Source organism: Malurus melanocephalus, unplaced genomic scaffold (assembly GCF_030028575.1).
Source record: "Malurus melanocephalus ecotype Western Australia unplaced genomic scaffold, MMel_1.1 scaffold_405, whole genome shotgun sequence".
Lineage (NCBI taxonomy): Eukaryota > Metazoa > Chordata > Aves > Passeriformes > Maluridae > Malurus > Malurus melanocephalus.
Window position 1 is genome coordinate 480,624 of NW_026623637.1, and position 26,496 is coordinate 507,119.

The 26,496-nt window shown below is 43.6% G+C and overlaps 1 protein-coding gene across 3 annotated transcripts in view; it reads left to right on the forward strand.

Annotated features, from left to right (window-relative positions):
- The window catches only part of BACH2 (BTB domain and CNC homolog 2), a 185,112-nt gene extending 160,192 nt beyond the window's left edge, over positions 1 to 24,920 (forward strand). For all 3 annotated transcript variants that reach the window (XM_057379432.1, XM_057379431.1, XM_057379433.1), the window contains 3 exons: positions 3,868 to 5,412; positions 14,518 to 14,724; positions 17,991 to 24,920. In XM_057379432.1, the coding sequence (XP_057235415.1) occupies positions 3,868 to 5,412; positions 14,518 to 14,724; positions 17,991 to 18,470 (2,232 nt within the window). In that variant the 3' untranslated portion in view covers positions 18,471 to 24,920. The remainder of the gene's footprint in view (positions 1 to 3,867; positions 5,413 to 14,517; positions 14,725 to 17,990) is intronic.
- Positions 24,921 to 26,496: the final 1,576 nt, after the last annotated feature.

Genomic DNA, 26,496 nt, shown 5'->3' on the forward strand with positions numbered 1-26,496 from the left:
ACCTGTGGCAGCATACCAGAAGCAGAAGCTGCACTTGGTTTCTTGGATTGTTGTAGAGCAAGGAGATGTTCCCAGCACCTTGAGCAGAGCTGCAGTACCTGTGTCCTCTGTGCACTAGATGGGTTTTAACGCATACATAATGTCCCAGCTGGGGACAAAAGCAAGACAAAAAATGCTTTATCCATAATCTTGGTGATTGTTCCACATGCTGCAAGTACACAGGAGAAGTCCTCTCCTACCCTGCCTTGAAACATAAGGGAAAGAAATCAAGCCTCCAAGAAGCCAGCATCCTTCCTTTGCTTTTGTCTCTGTGTGGGCATTGGTATTTTATATGTCTCTTTTWTCCTTTTATCTTTTTTTTTCTTTTATTGTTTTTTGTTTTCTCTGCCTGTTTTCTAATAGACAGTCAATTCCATTCAAACAGTAGAAATTGGAATAAGGCAAAGGATTGAAAGGCAGAGAAGTAGTGACTTGGCATATGAACTTGGACAGGGTGCCCAGTGGAGGTTTCCACAAACTGACCTGCTTGCTTAAGCATTCATTTACACAGAAAATAAAGTTTAAAAGCAAACAATTCTTGGACATCTTATTTTCAATGAGGAAAAAAAGACTTTGGGGTTGTTGCTAGCATGGGTTTTACCCATCCAACAAAGGTCTTACTCACCACATGTAAATGAAGACTGTCATATCAGAGAAATTATCTCTTTCCTTCTGCAAATGTAGATCAACTTGTTTTCTAACTAACTTTTTTCACTGGGATGCATCAGTCAGATCAAATAATTTTAAAAKACTGTCTTTATCTCTTCCTAGAGAAATGCCTGTGTGATGGTAGTGCACGCAGCTTCAAAGCCTTTTCTTTCCCAACGTGCGGTGTTCATAGTCACGCTCCAGCGGCTCGATTCCAGCCTTCCTGCCAGAATGCATCAAATGCAAGCGGTCCCAAAACTGGTGGGGCCGAGGCAGGGAACCTGCCACGGGAGCCGAATCAATATTTAGACAGCTTCAGGCGGCAGAGTTTGCGCTGGCTTTCACRCTTGGCAGCAAGCTTTGCACCCGTTTGTTTCCAAAGTTATTGTTTGTGCAGTTTCAAGAATTGGCACTTGAGAGATTTCTGCCTGAGGGCAATGACAAGCGCCGGGTGCTTGAAAAGCAACTTTCCCCCTTTGGATCTGAAGATTGTGAGAGTGAAGGTTGTGTCACTGGGTAATACCTCCTAAGGAAGTCAAGGCACACGTTTGCTTGGAGTTTTCATCATCCTTCACATCAGGCATCTGCTGGGCATGGTGGGGAGCCCATGGCACAGGCTCCACTTCCGATACCTCCAGCACGGAGCAGCTCTAACAGCTGCCTTGCTGCTGTTTGTTATCGTGGTGATTTCCTTGGAGCAAAAGCCTGTGTCAGCGTGGGAGACAGCCTTGCTGTGGGGTTGTGTGAGTCAGCCCGAGGCTGTGCAGAGTGCCTGTGCGGGGGCGGCAGACAGGCAGGTGAAACCCTGGCCCAGCGCGGAAAATGATTTTAATTTGCTTTCCAGCCRTTCCACCTAGTGGCCAAGTGACACCACTGCCAGGAGAGTGGTTTTGTGCCCCGAGTCCCTGCAGACCCACGCTGCTGCGGAGCTTACAAGATATGCAGCAATACGTAAACCCCCACACTGAAGATCTTACCATCAGCCTGCGAGTAGCTCATTAAGTTCCCGAGCAATTTTGTTAATCATGCTGCATAGATAAAATGCAGATAGGCCTTTAGTGAGCTGATAATCTAACAAATAGGCAGAAAGTGTAACACTGATAAAGCGGAGATTGGTTTAATAGCCAGCTGTAAATCTTGGCAATTCCCTACCAGAGGCGTATTGTAAAACAGGAACGTGTAGCWAGTGTGTAAGTATGTGCATGGAAATGCACAGCTTCTTAAAATAGCAGATAGAGCAGTAACATTATGGATGGAATAGCTATTGGGAGCAATTTTAGAGGTGTTTTTAAATATTTTTTCTSCATCAAAATCTGTAGTGTCTTCGTAGTCCACCATCATAAGTACAGATCTATGAATAACAAAGGCTTTTTTCTGGAAGTTGGAATTTTCTATAAAAATCTGTGACCTCTGCCACTGGTCCTGAGGCAGTATAGGGATTTTATAGGCTTTTCATTGAGATGAACCACATTATTCACTCAGATACACACTAATCACGAATTAGACCATCTCAAATTCATGGTCTGATGGCTCACCAGCCTCTTGAGCAACTTCTTTGCTCGGTGGCATTAATTCAATTGGAAGAACAGTAAAAAGCAACTCACATTCAGGGTATCCCATACCATCCCAAATATACCCTTCTGAGGAGATGGGAGTTTCAATCCCCACAGCCTGGAGAAGGCACCTAGTCTCCTGCTTTCTAGGTTCTCCTTCTGTCTTTAGGCCATTTTGCAAAAAAAGGAGACAGCAGTGCTTCCTGGTCTTGTTTGTTTTAAAAGAAGAAACTGAGCTGGGGATGCCTACCAGAGACAGCTGCATCCAGAAGGAGATTGCAGGCCATGCATCCCAACTTCACACAGGCATGCAGGTGTTGGCTGTGTTGAATCCCAKCCAGAGGCCTGTCCCTGATATGCAAAGCACAGGGAACTCAGACAAATGAGTGCTACTTGCAAGAAAGGCAAGAGGRTGTCTCGGTGAATGGAGGCTGACATGATTTACCAGGGTCATGTAGTAGCTGGTTGGTGCAATGGGAAATTGAGTGGTAATCTTCCAAATCTCAACCTTGTAGCCAAAACACTGAATTTTCTTGGGTAGAAACCTTAATCCCTGATGATGAGTTCTGGTTCTGAAGCAGCCTCATGCTGCTTTATGAAGAATAGAGTGTTTCATGCCAATTGGGAGCAAAAATGTAATAGAAGTTAGTGGCAGTACATTTTTGTCAAAAATAGACAATAGTTATAGTTTACCGTGTGGCTTAGCAACTTATTTGATAGCTGTTTGTAAAGATACCACTGTAAAAAATGGGGATGGGATGGGATGGGAGGAAAGTGTGTAAAACATTAATGGTAGGATAAGAAAACAGGATGAGTAGCACTGCATAACTCAGACCTGGAGCAGTTGATTGGAGATCACTGTTTGGAGAACCAGTGTTTACTCTTTCTACAAAGAATATAGTGGAAAATTAACTACTGAGGTGGGACTCAGCATAATTTGCATCATTTGAACTACAAATATGAATTTCTTTACTGTTTAGCTGTACCTCAGGCTCACTAAAATCAGGAACAGTATGAGGAGAATAATCTCCATGGGATGGAGACAAGCTATGCAGTCAGTGCTTTTCTATTATGTATTCACCAATGGCTTGTAAAAAACTTTGAGAAGGAAAAAAAGGAAATTGTTTGTTTTTGAAAGAGACAGAAAGATGCTTTCTGTTGCATTTTGCTGTAATACTAAGTGTTTCCTTCCCAAATCAGTTTTTGGATTTAAGTGGTGTCTTAAGCTTGAAACCTCTGTTCATTAGACCTTCCGTCAGGGCAGAAGAATCAAAATTGCATTGGTGCTTTCATGGTAGGGTGCTGTAGCATAGCTCAAATGAGGTCCATCTAAAACTTAGCAGTGTCCACACCAGGCTGGTTTTGTCAGTCTTTTGTCAGGGCAGACAGGCTCATAGGTCTTCAAGATAGTTGGGGAAAGTARTGCTCAGTACAACCTGTACAGTGATGCACAGGAGCAACCTAAAGGGAGTAATGCTAGTTACTGCATGTAACATCATTGCTGGTGCTGAGCCGTTTTTATTTCTGAGTGCCAGATCTATTAGGTTATCTAACCCCATGATGAAGGATTTGGGATGATAGCAGGAGCTGATGGTAACGCTGGCAATTTCCCTCTCTCTTTTTGCAGGTCACTGTCAGGGGATTTGGTCCATTGTTACAGTTTGCCTACACTGCTAAACTGTTACTCAGCAGAGAAAACATCCAGGAGGTCATCCACTGCGCTGAATTCCTGCGCATGCACAACCTGGAGGACTCCTGCTTCAGCTTCCTTCAGACACAGCTGCTGAACAATGAAGATGGCCTGTTCCTGTGCAAAAAAGATACCACCTGTCAGCGCATGCACGATGAGGAGAACTCCGATGGAGACGAGGAGGAGACGATGGAATCGGAGACATCAAAAATATCTTGCCCGAGGGAGAGGATGCACCAAGAGCCCTTCAATTTTGAAACCACTGTTGCTGGAGCAGACAAAGGYGAAGGGATGCTGCCTGACTCTGACATGCTGAGAGATAGCAAGGACAATTTGGATAAAGATGCAGTAACACGGTACCCCAGATACAAGAAATACCAGCTTGCTTGTACCAAGAATGTCTACAACACATCACACATCAGTACCTCAGGTTTTGCAAGCACATTCAGTGAAGAGAGCTCTGGAAATGGCCTCAAATCAGGACTTGCTATGGGGCAGATAAAAAGTGAGCCTCAGAATGAAGAGAACGATGAAGAAAGCATCACACTTTGCCTGTCTGGAGATGAACCTGACATCAGGGATAAAGAAGGGGATGTTGAAATGGACAGGAAACAGCCAAGCCCCACTTGTGTTGACCGGCCAAAAAGCGGGTCTTCTCCTTCTTGTTTGCGGTCTTTCTTCAACAGAACAAAAAGCGTAGATTTGGTTGGCTTCCCCAGCACTTCCCAACAGCACTTTGGCAGGAGTCCAGCATGCCCTTTTGAAAAAGGGACAACTCAGGGTGACCACAAAACTGATTATGTCCCTTTCACAGGGAACTATGGACAGTCCCATGCCATGCAGAAAGATGCTTCCAACTTCACAGTGGGATCRCCGCTCAGGGGGCCCGGCTTTGAAACTCTCTGTAAGCAAGAAGGGGAACTGGACAGGAGGAGTGTTATATTCTCTTCAAACGCTTGTGACCAAGTAAACACTTCGGTGCATTCGTATTCCGGTGTGAGCAGCTTGGACAAAGACCTCACTGAGACTGTTCCAAAGGGTCTGTGGGCTGGCGGTAGCCAGTCTCTCCCCAGCTCTCAGACCTACTCGCACAGCGGACTGACAGCTGATCACTTGCCGGGAAGGATGCGGCCGAACACCAGCTGTCCGGTGCCAATTAAAGTTTGCCCTCGCTCTCCTCCTCTGGAAACMAGAACCAGGACCTCCAGCTCGTGCTCTTCCTACTCGTACGCAGAGGACGGCAGCGGCGGCTCTCCCTGCAGCCTGCGTCTTTGCGAGCTCTCCTCTTCCCCTTGCTCCCAAGGCCCCCGATTCCTGGCGCCCGAGCACCAGGAGCCCGGCGTGGTGGGGGATGGATTGTACAACCCGGTCCGAGCCCAGATTAAATGTGAGCCATCCTATGGAACAAACTCCAGCGATGAGTCTGGGTCATTCTCAGAAGCAGACAGTGAATCATGTCCTGTGCAAGACAGRGGGCATGAGGTAGGGATTCAAGATAAGTACATTTATCGAAGTTGTTGTGACACAATTAATCATTCCTTGATTCTCTCAAATGACTTTGCATTTCCCCAGCACTTTCTTTGTTTATAGAGGCAAAGAATAACTTGTGGTTATTGCCTCATCAGCTGAGTGCACATGGTTGACTTCACATAAATGGGTCTGCTTGACCTCTGAGGTGTCCAGCACTTCTAAAAAATTGGGTGTGGGACAATAGCAAACTGCTGAGTGATGAGAGTGCATTGATGTGCTTAGGAGTCTGMTAGCAGTGTCCAGTCATCCTCCCTCCCTCACCCACCTTCATGGCACAAAGCACTATTCCTTATTCTTAATTTGCTGAGGTGGTTCCAGCTCCACTTTTTATTGCTGCAGGTGTGTTTGAGCAAGCTCAAGCTGTGCCTTTGCTGACACCAAGGGTCAGGCAGCCCGGTAAAAAAAGCCGGTGCTGAGTGTTGCCAGCAGCCAGAGCAGAGGAGGGAGATCGGGTGGGAGGAGAAGAAGGTGTGAAACTACTTAAACAATTGCATAGCTGGCCACCCTGCTGTGGGAACAGCATTCAAGTAATCTTCCCCTCTGTGTGTGTGTATGTGTGAGTGTCTCACACGTGCAGGTAATGGGTTTTGTCTCCATTATGTGACAACTGAGCTCATGTTCCCTGCCTGTGACATTTTGGTTGGTTGTGAACTCTAGCAGCCATGACACAAATAGTTTCAAAGAGAACTTATCCTTTAATTTCTAGAAGTGTTAGGGGAACGACAAGAAAATGATCTGGGGCTGAAGAGCATCTACCAAATTCCATATAGCTCTTCCAGGAGAGGGAGGAGAAAGAGGGACCCTCTCTAAAATTAGAGATTTTGAGGGCCAGCTGAAGATGCTGCAGTGATAACTGGACAACCATGACCAAATAAACTGCTTGTGTGAAGTCACTAGCACTATCAAGGATATGTGTTTTGGAGCCCAGAAAGTGGAAAAGACTGGRTGCTTATTCATAGCATTTCATTAGGAAACTGCATGACCTAGAGAACATCTGGGTGAAATCACATACCAGGTTGCTCTAGTAATGCTGAAAAAGTCCGCTGTGAGAATGTGCTTCTGGGTGGGGAGCAACGAGTGCAACTTTGGGGGRTTCAGATGCTGAGAACACCCAGTTCAGAATCATGTGGGCTTAGTTATGGAGTAGGGATGAAAAGAGTGAACTTTATTCTGTCCCTCAGTCTTTATTCCATCTACATCCCAGGCTCTATTTTTCTCACAGRAGTGGTGCTTCCTTTAGTTAGCTTAGCTTTAAGGAAGGGCTGAAGAGCCTGGGGAGCCTCTAGTGTCCTAAACCCTGGTCACACTGGACCAGTGATTCTGACAGGACAGTTCTACAGTTTTTTGTCTTCATGTCATAAGCAGGGGACAATGCAGAAGGGAGAGGATTGTCTTTGGAAGGCTGTCTGGGATACTGTGCAGGAGATCTCTACAGCAGCTGTTTTGCCATAGCTGGGTTGCTCAGTGAAGTCCTGCCTTTCCAAGGGGCAGAGGGCAGCAGGGACCTGGTGATGTGTCCATCTCCACCCAAGTGTGCTGCTTGCTCAGCATGAGGCAGCACGGAGGGCAGAGGTTAGCCTTTTGGGGGTTTGATAGTTAATTAGCTGTCATAATTATCTAATTGTGTAGAGATATGCTGCAGCAGAAATGAGCCTGAAAGAACGAAATTATAAGGTTACAGGGCACTGATGGTGATTTTCCAAAACCAAAGGTGTGTGAATATGTGCAGRAGACCATGGGTGAGAGGAGGGATGCACAAGGAGCACACAGGCAGCTGCARGAGGCCATCTTCGTGTGCTACTGGCAGGCAGATACCTGGCTCTGAGACAGTGCTAGGAAAGGTTTGCTCCACTCCTGGTTTTGCTGCTGGTTTCCTCTGGGGAAGGTTTTTTGAATTGTGCTGAGCAAGTTTTCTCCCTGGGACTGCTGATAAGGTGGTTTTTTTTCCTTTCTTTTTTTTTTCCTTTTTTTTTTTTTTTTTTTTTTTTTTTTAAATCCAGGGCATTTTGAATAGGATTGCTAGGCATTAAAAATGTAGTGAGGAAATTAATGTTCCATGAGGTTCCACCGCACTATCCTGAACAAGCCAAGGTTAAATAGATCACACCAGTGCTTTGGTAGAGATTTTGTCTAAAAATTATCATTTTAAGGTTGTTACCAATACAAGAACAGACATTGCAGCCTCATTAAACAATACTGTATTTATAGAGTCATTTGGGTTGTGTATCCTGCCATCCTGCAAGATCTGCTGCTGTGGAAACCTCAGTGAAGGATATCTTAAACCAGGCGATAGAAAATATGTAACAGCAGTAGGAAGTTCTTGTATGTGTTGCTCTACCTACTCTTAGCAGTTTGCCTCTGATGAAAACAGCAGGAGAGGCAACTGTCTGAAATGAACAGCTTTCTGTTCTTCACCTCCCTGCAAGCTGCATGGGAATCTTTTTCCATTSCTGAAATTGTCGCTTTGCCCTTCCTGTCCTGATGGCTTCACAGACAGCTCCCTTTCCCCCTCCATATCAGAACACACAGTGTTTTGTGGACTTTAATTCAAAAAGCGCCTGATAAGATATTCGGGGGTGACATGTTTGCCCTTCTGGAGGGTGGCCATGCAGGTTCTTCTGCTGCAGGTCAGCTTTCATTAGGGTGGGATGGCCTGATGGAGTAAGCCTGGTGAACTCTGACCATCAGTTATCTCACAAGGCTGCTGAGTTTCCCTGGAATTTGGACCTGGTTGGTCTTAATTTGGCTCCCAGAGKGCTGTCACTGCCAGAATTAATGTTGCAAAACATCATTTGCTGGCGTACTGATTGTGTGAGAAGTAGGTGAAAGGCTTCTGTCTGCTTTTTTCAGGCATTCTGTTTTCCCACAGACAGATGCCATTCAGGAACACATGGCCAAAATTCTTTGGTGCTGGAAGTGGGGTGCTAGAACTCAGCACAAGTGCCATGTGGGTGACCCCACATTGTGACCGGCCTCCTTGTCTTATTGGGGGTGTAGATGGCAGTCACAAGTGTCAGAGGAGGTGGCAGTCCTTGTGACACTGGTAAATCTCCAGGATGTTCTTGCCTATTGCTTCCCTTCCTGGAGCCACCGAGACACTTCCACGATCTCCCTTTGTTAAGGCTTCATGACAGAAGCATCAAGTGCAGTGTGTGTGTACCCATGCAGAGTTGCAGGAACAGGGCTGTTACTTGACCTGTTGGGATTTCACAGAAATATTTAATAGTTTGTGTTGCTCTTTTCACTCAGCTCTCTCAGGCCTCCACAGTTTGTGAAAAATCAATTACTGAGATATAATACCAGAGAGAAGACTTAAATCTCAGTGCTTACAGGCAGGTTCTGACAATCCTGCTTAAAATAGCAACAACAAAACAATAAGCCCTGAAATAATGAATTGTTGAGAAGGAAGTAGTCTGTCAATCTGTTAACCTACTTAGGAACAGAAACTTCTGCACTGCCTACTTTTCTTGGTATTCCTTTTCTTCAGCAAGTACTTCAGAGTTTTTTCTGCTACAAAATTTGTAAAAAAATATTGTACTACTAAACCAGTTAGAAAGAAATCTCAGTCTTATTTGATAAGTGAGTTTTATGAAGAAAAAATAAACAAGGGTAAGAGGAGGTAAGAGGTGGAGTTTTCCAAGAACTATTACTATCTAGAGAATTGCATTCAATGTCTTTTCATCTGTATTTCAAAAGAATTTCCCGCCTGGGTTAGTGACTCACTTTTCAAAGGAAGTTTTCATAAAGGCAAAGCTAATGCAATTAGACCTTTGAGGATATTGTAGGTAAATAACCTTCAGCAAGAGTAGAAACCTCTCCATGTTAAGTGACAGGCAGCCACCCTTTCTCTGTTCATCTGCTGATGTTTAACAAAGTACTGCAAGTCAGAGCCCCCAAAAAGAGGAGTAAACCAAGTTGCTGTACCAGAAATCTACTGGAACTGTGCTGAGTTGCCTAATTTGAGTCTGCTTCACTGCTTAATATTTCTGCWTATTGAATAATGTTACTTAGAAAGAAGGGCAACCAAGAGAAATGCATGCGAAGGTTTTARCCTGCTGTGGTGTGTGATACCTCCCCAGAATCTGATGATCAGTCACCCCAGCTCTCCTGATTTTACTTGGTTTGCAAATTTGAAAATGAGAAAAACRTGTCTCCAGATGGTTTTCTGGTGGATGTTCTCCTGGCTAGGATGGCATCAGCAGAGCCCTGGAAATTGCATTTCTCAATGTCTGCTTAAATGGGGTGTTGTCAAACATCAGTCTGGTAAGATAAACTTCATAGGAGTTTTGTTTTCATTTTTCTCTTCAGTAGGAATGGTCTCCATACTGGTAGCAAAGAATTGCTGGATTGCAACAATGCTGACAGTTTGAAATTTCAGGAGGGTCCTTTTAAACAGTGTATTATTTTGTGCAGCCCTACAACAAATTCTGTTATGCCCTGATCCAAAGACCTTGCATAAGCTCTTGAAAGACTCCAGTTCTTGATTTTTTTTTTTTTTTTACAAAAGGAGCTCTTTCAGAGGAATACTGCACTTTATCTCCTCTCATTTCACTGTCTCGTCTTCCATTCTTGAATGCACCTGTGGCTTCTGTCTGTGTTTCTGTGCTATCCCTGGTCTCAGAAAAGCCTGTTAAAGGGCACGAGTCTCCTATTGTTGTGTCCTTTGAAATGTTGGAAGCTGGAGACACTGCAAGCAGTGAATGCRAAGAGCTCAGCCCAGCATTCTAAGCACCAGCAGTGTGTGATCTGAATACAAGTCCAAGTCGTGGGCTAAAGGATGAGAAYCCTATCCACATCTCCTGATTGTTGGGTTGGAGCACTCAGCTGTGGGACTGGCCCAGTGCCCCACTTCTGTGAGGCAGGTGGCAAACCACAAGGTCACCCAGGCTGCCTCCACTAGGTCCATGGCAGTGGAGCATTTGCTGACCCAAACACCTCTCATGGCCCTCACAAGGTGAGGCTGGAGTTGACCCCATGCCACTACGGGGCCATCAGTTGTCTTGTATCAGATAGGACACACTGTCTGCAGTGACACTGGCTGGATTTAGGCCCTGGTTGGATGACACAGTGCTAGATCTCCATTGCCCAGGCTCACCATTCTCCTTTTGCAGTCCTCTGCCATCTTGGTGTAGTTGACACCCAGAAAAAGGAGGTGTTTTGAAGGGTTTACYTGTGCCAGTAGACAGCAGGATAAAAAAATGAATGAGAGTGCATCCTGCCTATCTCTCATACAAAGTATGGCCCATTGCCTTTGTGCTTCTTAGACAGCTTCTGTCCAAGTGAAATCAGGACAGGAGTAGCTCTCTATTGTGTGGGACCACGAGTGGTACCTGAAATACCGTGTAGACAATTGAGCCCCTAACCCAGGTGGWCACACCTCAGTTCCTGTCCTGGGATGAATTTATTTGTGAGTGTTTGTGGAACACAGACTTGCGTGCTAAGGAAGATACTTGAAAAAACAACATTAATGTCCTGGRCTCTTTCGTGTGAAGCAAAGTACCCATTTCTGCATTTTAAAAAAAGCATTGATTGATTGATTGAGCCCGTGTGCTGGATTGCTTGGGTGGCTCCTGAGAGCCTTCCAAGGACTCAGCAATTTTAAGTGCCAGAGGTTTTCAATAACTGGCTTTTGATTTGAGGGCACTAAGGCAGCAGGTTTTTTTCTTGCAACTCTGGAGCAACTGACCAAGATTTTAAACCATTTATGAAAGTCAAACTGGTACAATGAGTTCCACATTCCCATGCCCACTACATAATGGTTGCTTTTTCTTATAGATAATATATTTGTCCTTTTAGTTACTGTGATCTTAAAGCCGGACTTGGGAAGTTCATTGCCTTTTCTAGCACTTGGCAGCTCAGGGAAGATGATATCTTAATTTAGATATAAAGAAAGAATKAAAAGTTAAGGTGGGATAAATAAATTCCCAACAGTTGACATTTRTATTTTAATATGGGTGAATACAGGTCCTCGGTCCTTTCCTTTATTCCACATAAACAGAGAGGGGGGAGAGCAGTAGCAGTAACTAGTAGAGTAGATGAGCAGAACAGCAGTAACTGGCATATGATCCAAGCTGGCACTAACTAGCCAAGCTTGAAGGAATTAATTGGTTWTATGTGGGCCTTGCATGTGCTGAGTCAGTCGCTGTTCCTGTCCGTCTACATCACTGCTCTGACTTAGCCACTCAAAGCAATGACTTTTACACTGGCATCCTAATGGAGGGGAAATTGCCACAAAATCCTCACCAGGCTTCCTTTTTCACCAGGGTGGGTTGGCTGTCCTCAGCCAGTCAGGGCAGTCTGCTGCGGTGGTAGAAGGTGCCAGTTCATTTGTTGTGTGGTGGAAAATGAGCTTGTGCTGCTGGTGAAAAAATGYGGGAAAAGAGTAATGGTGCTGGTAGCAAATATTTTGGAGCTCTGTGAGGTTAGCTCTGGCTCCTGGAAGGAGCTGGGATGCCACTTACATTTTTAATTTGAACAGTTGAAACCAAAAAATCGTAGTTATTAGAAAGAAAACTTTATGAGAAAGCATACTCACTGGGTTTTTCTTTTACATCTTAGAAAAGATTGACTTTCTTTTCAAACACTGTCAGGTAAGCTTTCTCTCACCTCCCATAGATACTGTAAGATGCAGAATCTTTTCTGAGTCTTAAGTCCACTCGTTCTGCAGCCAGGAGGAGGGAGAAGCCATGCAGAATGCATTGCCATCTGAAGGGACCCCGACACTAGGGAGTCCCAGCCCATCATTTCAGGCTCTGTGTGAGTCAGATGAATCCCACCCACTGCACAGTTGCAGGCTCTTGCAAAATGAGTCACGGCTCTGTTATGATAAATACCAGCTGAGAGTCTTGCCCGGTGCAGATGTGAAACAATTTAGCCTCTCACTGCAGCAACACCCTGGTGCAGTTATTCACTGTGTCCGTGCCAAAGGCTTGRTGGGTTGGTATTTTTTTTTCAGTAGACGGCTGATTTTGAAGAGAGAGACAGGCAATAAAAATGCTGTGAATGGTGAAGGAAATGAGTCTGACTCACTTCCACTTTCCCTTTCACATTTTTAATCCTGTGCAGTGCTGCCTATGACAGGAGTGGGATTATGCTGGGATTACTGATAGCAGTCTCTGGTCTGCTGTGTAGATGGTTTTATTTTCAATCCCTTTTTTAATGAATCTGTTTCTATTTATTTTCTGATTTCCCTTCAGCAAGTTCTACCTGACAGATTTGACTTGCTTCTCCTTCATTCCCATTCCAGCTGCAAGCACATCTCCTCCTTGCAAATAAATATGTTTTGAAAGGGAGAGGTAGGGAGAAATAGTTAACACTGCTTTCCGTTTTGGTCTTAAGAAAATAAGAAAACATGAAAGGGCCAGTTTTATAGTGAAACTGTKGTGTCTTTCAGGGAAAAGCGCTGGCTGTTTTCATTTTAAGACCCTGTTTGAAGCTTGAGAGAAAAGCAGGTGACACTGAGTTTATGTTGACTATCCAAAGGCTGGGGAGAGGAAATCAAACAGGTTTCATGTYATTAGTTAGCAGTCTGTAAACAAGGCCACATCACTGTGCCCAAGGTCAGTCTTTGTGTGTGCAAGCAAGAATTTGGGAGGGTTAGGGCAGTGTTTGGCATTTCTTGCTAGTTTAAATTGATCTGTCAAGTGRTGTGTTATGAAGAGTGCCTGGCAGAGGGGCATGAATGAACATTCAGGGCATGAAGCCATCTGAAAGAATGTGGTAGGTGTTGSCATGGGACTTTACGTACCCCATGTGCGGAGCAATGATAAAAGGATACAAGGAAACACCCAAGACTGCTCATAAGCGAGGTGGGGAGCTGGTTATTGGCAGGTTCAGGTGCCTGGTGAGGGTCCGTGACTGTCGATGCCAGAGGCCACCACAGCCTGCTGGTGCACGTGTGTCCTCAGCAAACTGTTCTGCTCAAATAACTCAGCTCTCTGATGAAGATAACTTATTTATAATCCATGTTGTTACTTTCTTTATCTCCAAATTAGAGTGCACCATTTGAAGACAATACATGTTTGAAATATCAAAGGAATGTTTTCARCCCATGTCTTTCACTTGGTTGGAGCAACTTGCCTTCTTTGATAGCCTGTGTGCAGAATAGTCTCCTTGTTCCAGAGGTTCGATTGTACCAAACAGGGACAGAAACATAAATATTTACTGCCATCTTTTGGGCAGTGTTGGTATGACTCAAAAAAAAAAAAAGAAGGGGTCCTTCGAGTTATTCGGCATCTCCTTCAGTTTTATCAGGTGATTCTTGTTTGACCATCAAATATAACAGTCTGCTGAGGAGCATCAGTTTTTTGATAGTTATCAGTYTGGGGCTCTAAGTGAAGCAAGGTTTCTAAGGAGAGGTGCTTATTTTGATYTGAGCAAGCTGATAGATTTTGGGCAAAAAAAGCTAAAAGACTTTGAGCACACCCACTGTTCTCCAGGTTTTGAGACAGTGCATGTCCGTTGCTTCAGACAGCTGGGAGCTTTGTGTTTGGCTCTATTTTAATGCATAATGAGTAGAATTCCTGAAGTTAGACCCTGGCTTTTTCAAGGAATACAACTTCAGTGCTCTTTAATCCACAAGAATATTAGCGTGTCAAAATATATTGATTTAGTTTTAAATGTATATTTTTAGCAGGGTAGGATATGCAGTCCTGCAGTCCAAGCAGAGACACGTTTCCTGCTGTGGTAATAGCCCCTTCCTTGAAACTAGTTTGAATTTAATAGCAGCAAGGTACTTCACTCTTTTCCAAAAGGCCATGTGGACAGAACCTTCTTTTAATGCAATGAGATCAGTTAGTAGGACTTYGTAGAAAAATGAAATTTTTATCTGGGATTCATCTGCGTCGCTGATTTAAGTACAATTATCATGTTATCCTTGCCATCTGGACCTCCAAAATGTGCCACAAGGGAATGTTAAGAACTTGCTCGATGTAAAACTTGGTTTGTTSTTTATTGAGGGGGTGGCAGCAAAGATAATCGTCCTTCCTCTCACTGTTGTTCAGCTTGCATTGAGCAAGCAAAATATGACTCCTTGCTCTTGTCTTGTGTTTGTTTTAGGTGAAACTTCCTTTTCCTGTTGATCAAATCACAGATCTTCCAAGGAATGATTTCCAGATGATGATWAAGATGCACAAGCTAACCTCAGAGCAGCTCGAGTTCATCCACGATGTCCGCCGGCGCAGCAAGAACCGGATTGCAGCTCAGCGCTGCCGCAAGAGRAAACTGGACTGTATTCAGAACCTCGAATGTGAAATCCGCAAGTTGGTGAGTCCCGTGCTCTCGCCACAGCCCAGCTCGCCTCCCATGGCAGCCTGCAGGGCCCTGGCAGCAGTTCCAGCCCAGACATCAGTGGGTTCASCCAGTTTGTACATTCCCAAACAGAATGTACAGTAGACAGTGCTGCCACATTTTACTGCAAGGGAGTGAGGTGACTGGAACGAGGCCAAGTGGCCGCAAGAAATTCCTCTCTTTGGGCCATGCTATGGGCACCTCAGGTGTGGTTTGTTGTGCTTCACTGTTCTTCGTTCTCTGCATAAGCTGTAGCAAACAGTGTGAAAGAGGCAGGKTTCTGTTGGAAGAAGCTGAGTTACCATCACCTCACAAATGGCAGAAAACCGCTTGACTTTGGGTTACTCACTTGCTGCCTGTGCCTGTCTGCTTCCCGTCTGCAGCAGGGAGGTGACACTGACCTCACAAGCTGGTTAGGAGGCTTAAATCATCAAGGCTTGTGAAGCCTTCAGATGCTGTGCTGTTGAAGCCCTRGGGGRAAARAAGAAAAATCAAAACATTGTTCARAGTAGTGCTCCGCTGATGCAAAACAAACACAACAAAGATAAACAAAATAGTGAGCAACTGCTTCCTGCAGTGATTGTAATGCACAGTGAGTACAGGGTGAGTCAGAGGTTCTGCACAGTGAAAGAATGGATGGATCCTCATCAGGTCCAGTCTTGGCTGCGAGTGCCTGTCCCTCTACACTGAGCTGGTGATGGGGAGGAGTTCCTGTCTCTCACTCTCCAGAGCCCCAGGAGCAGCACCCTGAGGACTGGACTAGCAGCAAGGGGTGCTTTAGCCTGATACCTGTAGCCTTCACCTGAAAATTAATTTGGGTTCATTGATTTTATGAAGACCTTGATGACATTGATGTTATTGTCTGACATAATCAACTATGGATAGATGAAATAAAAATTTAAAGTCCTCTTTTCTCCCCAGCACAAACATGCGTCTCAGGGGAATGAATGAAAGGCATGTAAGTGACCTTGTGGGCTTATCCATGCTCAATTTGAGGAATCAAAAACCCTTTGAAGTGCAGGATTATTCCCAAAAAACCTTGCCTTTTCTTTTTAGCAAAAGGGATGGAGTATGTGRCCATATGCAGTGAGCCAGGTAGGGAAGGAACCCCACTGGCCCTGTTTGCAAACGTGAAGGGCTGGTGGGTGAAGTGATGGCTGGAAACTGCCTGGGGCACAGGGATTACAGATTGATGGAGTCTTTGATTGTTGTTGAGCTAAGGAGGGTGAGCAGAACTGCAGCTTTTGACTTCCAGAATGCAAACTTTGGTCTGTTTAGGAGACTGCTTGGGAGAATCCCTTAGGAGGCAGTACTGAGGGGCAGAGGAGTCCAGGAAGTGTGGACATTCKTCACAAAGTAAATCTTACAGGCACAGGAGCAGGCTGACCCCATGTGCCAGAAGCTGAGCCAYTGGGGAAGACCTGCCTGGCAGCGCAGAGAGTTTTGGCTGGAACTCAAGGGAAAAAGAATTTATTGTCTTTGGAAGAAGGTGCAGCAACTCAGGAGGACTACAAGGATGTCATGAAGTTATGCAGAGAGAAAATTWGGATAGAAGTCCAACAGTATGTTGAACTTAGAATGTTTAGTGCTGTAAAAGACAATGAAAATATTTTTATAAACAGATCRGCAACAAAAGGAAGGCATAGGAGAATCTCCATAATTTATTGAATGCAGGAAAAAGCATAGTGACAAAAAAGGAGGAAAAGGCTGAGGTACTTAGTGCCTTTGTTGCCTCAGTCTTGCTCAATAGTAAGCTGGTTGTTCTCCTGGTACCCAGCCCCCTGAGCTGGAAGACAGGGACAGGGAGAAGAATAAACACACAACACGTGATCACTGGAAATTTCCTTGTTATCTTCTGTCCACTTTGTGATCACCAGTTTCCAGTCATTAATTTCATAAGGTTGCTGTGGTTTAAGGGTTTCTCACTCAGGGTTTTTTCTGTGAAAGACCCCTTTTCGCCCTGTTGTTACTTACTGTAAGTCACCCATCTTCTTGACACAGATGGTTTCACAGCAGACAGTGAGTGAAATGGTTGTATCCTCAGAGTTTGATAGGTAATTTTTTTTGCCTGCTTTCTCTCACTCATTCATCTACCCACTCACATTCCCTTTTTTCCCTGCAAACTCACAGCATATTCTCTTCCATAATTCATCATCTCAAGATGTACTTGAGCATCTGTTTATTTTTTTATTATTTTTATGCTTTCTTGATAGATTTATCAATATTTTAGCAGTTAGTTCTTTTCATGTGCACTGCTCTCTTTCGCATTCACACAGCTGTACGCTTCCAGTGTGGGCTTTGGACCCAGGACAGTACTATCAGCTGTCAACAACCACCCATAGTTGGATTATCTGAGTTGTGGAGTTTTCACGCCTCAGATGCCGAGACATCTTGGGTTTAGCAGTGTTACTAGGTGAGATACGTGGCTGTGCTRCTTTTGGGGCCAGCTCAGCTCTGGAAATAGTTCTGGTACTCCACAAAATCTCATCTACTCTCTCGAGCTGTAAGCCCACCTGTTTGAGACAGAAGGAGATRCAGCAGGACCATCCCAGTCACTCTACACTGAGTCAACACCAGTTTTTAGAGATGAAACCCCAGGCTGGGTTCATAAAAATATCTGTTTTCATCTTGCCCAAATTTGATTTGATGTCTTGATCTGTATTAGATCAAGCCCAAACCATTAAGCCCARGGGCATAAGAAAATGAGTCACGGTGCAGACCACAGAGCATACTTCGATCCTGTCTTCCAAATAAACTCACCTCTCTCAGTGGTAACAGGGCTCCAACGGGTGCACCCAGCCTAAGTGGCCAACCYGACAGTTCGAGGGTGAACCAAACATCAGCAGCTTATCCTCACTTCAGGAATTAACCCCTGTTTTCTTGCTGGTTAGATGGGAAATGGCTCTTCTCCATCAAAATGTTTCATTCATTTTTCAAATATTCAGAGTTCTTTTGTATCATTTGTCAGGCAGCCTTAGTATATAAAGGGAACAGTTCTGTGRGAATAACTTGTAATTCTATCCTCTTCCCCTTCAAGTATTTTTCTCCAGATGTTTCCCAAACTACAGTCCACACAGATCTGGTGGTGGTCAAATATTTGATGTCTTTGTGCCTTCTTCTGTGGCCATACAAAAATAGCTGTGACACGTTGGTGTTCTTGGGTACTGCTGCATACATACATGCCCCATGAGCAGGTGGTAGATGGCCCTTCCTCAGCCTAAAATGCCTTCTTTCTTTTTCAGGTGTGTGAGAAAGAGAAATTGCTCTCAGAACGGAACCAGCTGAAAGCAAGCATGGGAGAATTGTTAGACAACTTCTCGTGTCTTTCCCAAGAAGTGTGTAGAGACATGCAGAGCCCGGAACAGATCCAAGCTCTCCATCGATACTGCCCCGTTCTCCGACCCATGGATCTCCAGCCAGTCACCACCATCAGCCCCGCCCCAGCTGGGGTGGAGCAGAGCCTGGTGACCTCCCAGTGCGTCGGGGAGAGCATGCAGTGCTGCTCGGAGCAAGGCTCAGTGCAGCTGGGAGCACCCTGGCTGCCCAACAACATCTCGGAAAATTGCTCGGCCGGCGGCGCGTTGGATGGAGCCGACGCAGGTACTTACCCTGAGAGAGAGCTTCCAGCAGAGCAGAGCAGCCAAACGGTCACGGTAGACTTCTGTCAGGAAATGACTGATAARTGTACAACCGATGAACAACCTAGGAAAGATTACACCTAGTGACTCGTAACCTTAACGTTACACCTGGTCAGGTGTTCTTCAGTCAGCCAGTGGCAGTGTTCATTTGTTGTCTAGAAGAACGTATTTGGTGCACACTACAGTGGTCTTAGCAGCAATACTGTTTTTAAGTATTCCCTCCTCTCTACATGCAGGAGTTCTCTTCACAATGGTGCTATCCCTYGCTCAGGCAGGGAACGAAGCAGTGGCAACACTGTCTGTTTTTGTATGTTGATTTCAATCTTAACAGGGATGGACATAACACCTCTGAGGACCCAACCGCAGCTTTTTTCTCAGTGGCCCATGTCACAAAACCCTAACTCAGGAATTTCCTCTGAATGTTCAATTTTTCATTGAAGACAGCTTCTTTACACATCAAAGTTTTATAGCTAAACTGTACATATTATATATAATATATATAAAATATATATATCCATATGCAAGAGTCCCTGCATGCCTCAATTTTTCTCATCCTACAAACTGGAAGCTTTCATTTCTATTGTATAAACAAGTTCCAACATTCCTTTTTGTCTTTGATGCTAGAACTAGTTTGGTAACTTGTTACACGATAATTTTTTTCCTCAGTTCGCAGTTCAGCAATAGCATTCGATTTGTACTTATTTATAAAATTTTAATGTTGGAAACTTATTTGAGATTTTATTATAGACAATTTTTTTGGCACAGCCATCTCGTGCCACTTGAGCAATGTGGAGTTATTTTATTTTCTTGCAGATACTGTACAGTAATGGTCAACTTTGCCACTTGCACTGAGTTTCTGGTCAAACCTCTTTTCATAAATGAAGTCACGACTTCAGAATAACTTGAGTATATGGTTTTCTTTGCTTTATGGCTTAAAGGAAATAGAAAATTTTTAGCTAATAGACAAACACTCAGGAGCTCATTATGTAGTAAAAACGGTCTTGCCAAATACTGAATTCACTATACAATTTGTAAAGAGAATCTGCTTGAATTATTTTTATATTTAGACTTCTTTCTGTTTCACAAACCAAGTTTAAGTGCTGTTAATGATGCTTTTGGAGTCTTATAGGGGAAAGTGTATTTCACTCTTTAGAGAAAAGTGTATTTGACAACTGGATCAATTCATCATACGTTCCACGAAGTAAAGCAAACAGAGATCACATCAATATACTTGGGGGCTTTTTCTCCAGCCCTGCTCTGCATCCTTTACTCATGGAAGCAACTGCTGCTCCGGCTAGTCCCCAGAGCCTGACCTCAGCTGTCCTCAGACATTACCTGTTCTCCCCACCAGACCCAAGTTGCAGAGGTGGGTCTGGTGAAGTCAGTGACCCTGCCTAGGCAGGCAGAGTTGCAGGATCAGACCCCTAGTTGTTGACTTCGGCTTCCTTAYGGAAGTCTGGCTAGCACTGTATCCTCTAAGAGCAAAACATATGTTCACCAACACCTGATTTGGTCACTTAACCCATCAAATTCTTGTGTTCCAGGATCATCTTATCCTGCAGCACTGCCCTCAGCACAAACTGCAGCTAAAAGAGCACTGTCTCAAAGGAGACTACTCAGTGAATTGGCTTAGTTGTAACTGTATTGGACTTGTATCTTAATGTTGACTCRTGTTATGACTGTGTGAGACAGCAGCTTTCCAAGCATAACATCTGTATGTACAGTGTAGACAGAAAAACAACCTCCTAATGCTTTTTTAATAATTATTACTATTCTAAGTGTACTGAGTTTTTATTTTGTGGTTCTTTGCCCTACGTGTGCCAGGTTGTGTGGCTTTATCGACGACAACTGTCATGTGCTTTATTTAAAGGCTGATATTGTTTGTTCTCGCTGAAAAAAAAAAAATGACCAGCTGTTCACACCTGTTTAAAAAAAAAAAAAAAAGTGTGGGGAAGCAGTTTCTCAGAAGCACTAAGTGATAATGTGGTCTTCTGTGCTAACGTTTACACTAGAGGTGTGCGCTGGTGGTTTTTTGAGGCACTCAAGTAGATCAGCATCTTGAACCTGGAGGAGGAATCAGCTCCCTCTCTCCGCTTTCTTCCATCTTCAGACTGTGCTCATGGACTGTCGCCCACTYGCCACAAAGTCTTGCTTTTATCCTCTTCATCCAAACTGTTGTAGCCAAGCTACTGAGGAGGAAATGCATATAGCATGTGCCATGTTTGTTGAAAATACTTTTTTTCCCCGCATGTACAAAGAAAAACTAGTATATAATGTAGGAGAATATTTATGTTTAAGTATTAATCATTACTGTACAAAATCCTTACCTTTAAATGTTCAAAGATATACAAATGCCATAAACTCCTAGTTCACACGGTTGAAAAAAGGGGAGGAGTTGTCCTTTCTTTTTAAAAGAGCTTAACCTAAAAATATCTGAACCCCCTCCCAGCCATCCTTTGCAGGTAACTTCACTGAGAAGCTCTTTGGCAGGGGGGTGGGATTTGATTTTCCTTTGAATTCGTTGACGTTGCAAAGCAGTTCTGTGCTTCGCAGAGAAGTTTTGTTTCTATGAGACCATGGTGAAAGCTAGAATTTAAAACTAAATGTGAATCACATTATAGAGTCATAGCTACTTGGGGGGGTTGGGGGTGGGTGGGAGGGAAGGGTCAACTGACACAGTATTTTAAAGATGTTTTTCTGTTGCCTTTTTTATTTTTAAGTGACCTCCTATATATATGAATAGATAGAATGTTTTATGAGTATAAAACCAAGTTTTAACTTGCTTCCTGACATGAAGATTTACTCTACTAACAACTCATGTGCAACTGGTACTCTTGACCTCATTCCAACGGTTTAAAAAACCCACCCACACAACCCATTGTGCTGCAGCTCTTAGGTTTGACCTGGCCTCCTACTGGTGCTGGGTCTCTTGATTTCCTCTACCTTGGGAACTGATGTTTAAAACCACTGCTCAAATAAGTGTCTCTTCCTCAACCTTTCTCTCGTCTCCCTCTTTCCCTCCCCTGCAAGCTTTCCTGGATGTTTGATTTCATTCTTTCTCATTAGAAGTGGCTGATTTTGTGTCATTGCTTCCTATATTTACATGTATCATGGTTTTTCAGTGGGGTTTTTTTGGTGGTGGTGATTGTTTTTTGTTTCTATTTTGTTTTTGAGGTTTTTTTGATATTTTGAACCATGTGGCTTTCAAAGCAGTTACTGGGCTAACATTAAAGGAAAATACTGGGAGAATTAGTTTCAGACCTGGACATCAGTTTACAAACCCAACCGTTCTTGTCTCACGAGGTCAAACCAAATGACCACAAAATACCATTGGAAAGAAGGGGGGAAAAATCTGACTGCAGAATTATAGTAGTTTGGCCAGTGGTCACTGTGATCTTAAGAATCTCTTTGCATTTGTCAAAGAGGATACGTGCAGCATCTGTCCTGMCGGGCGTTGCTTGGGAATGGCGTGGTGAGACCCCATCTCCCCGCTGAGCACTGCACCGCTCCCATGGGCRTGTGAGTCCTTGGAGCTCTGTCCAGTCTGTAGCTAGTTCTCCTTTTCCTCTGCCATTGCTATACTTGTATTGCCAGGAAACCTCATTTCATTTAGGCTTGTTATGCTTTGTCAGGTGAGTACTACACTATATAATGTGTTTGTTTCTCTGCGTTCTCTGGGGGTGCCTTGAACACAATTAAAGCTCATTGCAAGCTGATTCTGGAACAAAAAGGTAGTGAAACATTCAAAAAAAAAAAAAAAAAAAAGAGAGGGAAAACAAAATGTAAAACAAGCAAAACAAAAGCAAAAATGTTGGCTGTGTTATCAGGAGATCCCAGTATTTATATCACTGACTTCCTAACGTGATGACTCAGGCGTCAAGAGTTTGATGCTGCAGTATAAAACTATTATTTTATATATTGTACAAGTAATTTATTAAATGTCTTTCTAAGGGTATATGCTGCTTTTAAGATGCACTATATTTTTGGATCTAATCCCTGTATTATTTTTTTTCCCAAGGAAGTAAAATGTGCTGCAAAAGCAAGCCACAGTGATTAGTATGCTAACTGCTACTTCTCTTTAAAAAGGAGAGTGGGAACGAGATACGTAACTTTGCTAAGTGGATTAACTCCTGCCAGAGAAATTATTAATGCTGATAGTGTGGCTGTTAATCTGGAGTGCGACACTTTGTCAAGTCTGTATCCTAAAGAGTGCTTAAATAGACGTTAAAATGCCTAGATACGTACTTAATTTTTTTTTAATACGTGACTTCCTGATTGCCTAGTAAATAAATCTGCATACTGGAATCACAACAATCCTGTAATAAAACAAAAACTGATCCACTAGGAGAAAGCATGGTGAAGCGTTGCAATTCCAGAATCAACACCACATCCTCACCTGTGTCTTGTAATCCACTGCTGTGGTGGTAAAGAGAGTGCAAGGGGTGCGTTTGCAGAATAGGAGACCCACAGTGAATTTGCAGTGAGGCAAAGTGAACATTTGCCAGCTTTCCACAGGCTTACGTTTTGCTCCACTTCACATCCTCTGCCATTGCAACAAGGAGTGCTGCTTCCACCTTTTTTTTTCTGATCTGAGATGCTTTTGAAGGTTCCTCCGGGTGAATGTTGTAGCCCATGGCTACAGCATTTTAAAAGTCTCTATTTTAGGGCTGCCTTGAGACGTTTTAGCTCAGTATGAGCAGCGGCTTTGCATAAGGAGGGGATCTGCTAAGTATGGAGCAGTTTTATTTTTATCAGAAGTGAGGTGAAACTAAAACTATTAACATAAAGAATTTCTGCTCTCTTTCCTGTTAGAAATTTTCTCCACAGATTTTGACTTCATTTCAGTTTTGTCTCTGCCAACACAGTCCAAGTTAATTTTGCATCCATATATAAAATACGTGTATGTATGTATACATACATCTATAATACTAGTCAGAGTGTGTGTTTGTCTATTTTCCTGTTTATAATACATATATGTATATTTATAATACTCTCTGGAGTATTTTATGACTCAGGCATCAGGTCTGATGCTGTAGAATACAATATATGTGTATATGCATAAGTTCAAATACTGTGTGTATATTTAAAAGATCTATTGTTGGTGGTCTGTAGAATAATTATTCCCTTTACTCTCAAAATTTTAAYGGCATTACTTGCAAAGACTAAGTGTACAGTATTTTCCTACACTCCACCAAGATAGGTATTATTTATATCAAAGTCAATTACTGATATGCATTTTGAGGTATTACATGGATAATATTGCCATTTTTGCAAACAAAATCACATTTTGGCAGGAAGGAATGCTAAAAATATCTTTTTATAAGCTCGTTACCCCAACCAAACAACTGCTAAAAAGCCAGTTAGATGACTCCTGTTCTTGTACAAACTTAAGTGACTGYGGGCAGAGCCCTTGCGGTAAGTGAAAGTCATTGTGTGGTTCATGCAGTGCCACTGTTGTCCCTTTTGGCTAATTAAGGGCATGCAGAAAGAAACTAGCATCCCAAAATAGAAATGGCAACTGGCAGTGTTTGATTTCATTGATTGCTTAGAAGCAGAGACATCCCAGTCTACGAACCCAAACAACTCCCMCTTGTTTTGGAGGGAGCCAAGCAGGGGCTGCAGTCAGCGGTGGGCTCATCCCTGCAGCCAGAGGAGCCCACGCTCTGGGATGTGGGCAGAGGAGGGAGCAGCTGCCCCGTGTAGGGGTTGTGGCTGGCTCCCCGTGCCCAGGCCGGTGGTACCCTGCATCTTGTGATRTACCTGAGAGAAACGTGCATGGTTTCAGTCTTGTTCTCACTACTGCGTTTGCTCTGCCTGAAGCTCTCTGGATCCCTCAGACCAGCAGGAATGATACTAAACACTTTGGAGATATTCGTTGCGTGGTTGTTTACTCAAAGTTCCAAGCATCACCTTTGATTTCAAGGGTGGGRATGCCCTAAGAGTTTGTTCCAGAACCAGTTGGTTACAAGTGCACCTCTTATATATGCCTTACAAACTTCAGAGGCCATATTCAAAACAGGGTTTTATCAGTGTATGCAAGGGGGTGCAACCCCTCTTCTCTTCCTCCCCAGGTCAAACAGTATGGACAGTTTTCACACATATCTACCTGTATAACCCTCTGTACCTCTCATAACTGGTCAATGACTGTAACAGGTTACATCAGGTGTTTTTTCTACATACTTTTTACACAAATTCTATGCGATTAATGTAACTTAATTCAATGCATCATTTTATTGTACTAGTTCTTAAGCTTGTCTTTATTTTTTTTCTAGGTGACTGTGGTTTCTTGTGATTTTTATTGTATAAATAAATGAGGTGGCTGTTGATGCTTACTCTCTGTTACTAAGAATTTTTACCTTTTTGGAAGAAAGCATTGCTATGAACTAATGAATTTAAAATGTCATTTACTCATTGTAAATACGGTATTGTGCAAAAAAACAAAAATGAAAAAAAACCACCCAACCCTTTTCATTCATTTGAATTGCTAGTGTTAACTGAATTTTGTCTAGACACCATTTCTGTTGATGAAATAAAGACATATCATTATGTATTGTAAATCGTCTCATCCTGACTCTGAAACCGATGTTGCAGGGCTCAGTTTACACGCGGGTTGTAGGTGAGATTCAKGAGGGTAGGTTAGATGTGGTTGACACTGTCAGGTGAATCTCTGGACTGATGAAGAGACCTCTACTCATGTGGTCCCACTGCYAATTCACTAGTAGGCTTTGATCCAGGGATCCAGTTACCTTTGATCTGCAAAAACAGCCCAGGGTGTTTCGCTGCAAACATGAAATAAGTTCTTTTGGAAGATCAAATAAGCCGTATCTGTATCCATTCCCCTAGTGCATGACTTAAGGCAATTCTGCTCAGTCTTTTGTTTTGGTCTTCTAAAGCACCAGTATATTTGTTGGAAGGTAAGGGAAGAAGTTGAGGTTTGTTTCCCCTTTAAGGAAGACCTGACAGAAACTGAGAAGGGATTTTGTGGAAACAAAACAGCTGAAACGTCTCTAGTGTTCCTTTCTGAAAGAGGAAACACGTGCCGTGGACCATTAGCAGGAAGGCCAGAAAGGAAAGAAGAAATTACAACAACTTTAGATGTCCTACCACAAGGAAGTGGGGGTCTGGCAGGGGGTGTTTGTGCTGTGGGACTCCCACATCAACCACCTCTGTCCTTGTGTCGGACACAAGCTGGGAACCTGCTCCAGAGCTTGGCAGGAGGAGACCCAGGGAGTGGGAATGGCGTGACCAGTTGTGGGGAATGGCGTGACCAGTTGTGCTACCTCAGCCCACACACCCACTGGGATGATCCTCTGTGGAGTGGGGAGGCGGGCGAGCTGCTAAAGGGACATCCCCAGGCTTTTTTATCACCAGGCAGGAGACCCTAGATCGTGTTCCCTGGGCCACCAACCTTAGAGGTGCAAGCTGCATTTTCCTCCATCTGCAGCAGTGAAAGTTGCCTGTGTTTCAAGCTTGAAATTCTCATGGAAGAAAAGCATAACTTTCCAGTTACATTACTCCATTTTCTGAATCTTCCTGTTGAGCATATATGAAGAAGGTATCCCACCCCATCAAATCTGCCAGAAGATGTTTCATCCACCATGTCTACACAGCCTGGCAGTAGACAACAGTACTTTAGCAAAGCTGTTTCTCCATCCCTCAGTTGTTCCTGGCATTTAATGGCCACCATTTCAAGTATTTCCTTCTTTTCTTTTTCTTTTACCTTAAAATACTAAACAAATGCACAGGCAAATTGTCAATGAGTTTCTAATGAGGCAGAATATGAATATAAATCACGTGAACTAAAAAAACCCCRAAACACTGCAATCTTTATGTTTGACTTATTGTCTTGCAGTCCTGCTTTCTGCTAGCCTTGCCTTAAAGTTGTCAAGTCGGGGGATTTTTATGCTTAGGGAAAGCTGCATAGCAAACGAACTTGTTCCAGGTATCGTTCCCCCTGAGGTGATAGCAAATGTGAACTGTGATAAGATTGACAAATAAAAGCAGCTTAAAATATGTGGCCAGGAACAGGATCAGGGACAGTCAGAAGAAGGTGCCTTATTCTCCAGGTATACAAGTGGAAGAGCTGTTTTCTTGGGCTGCTTCCTTGGGC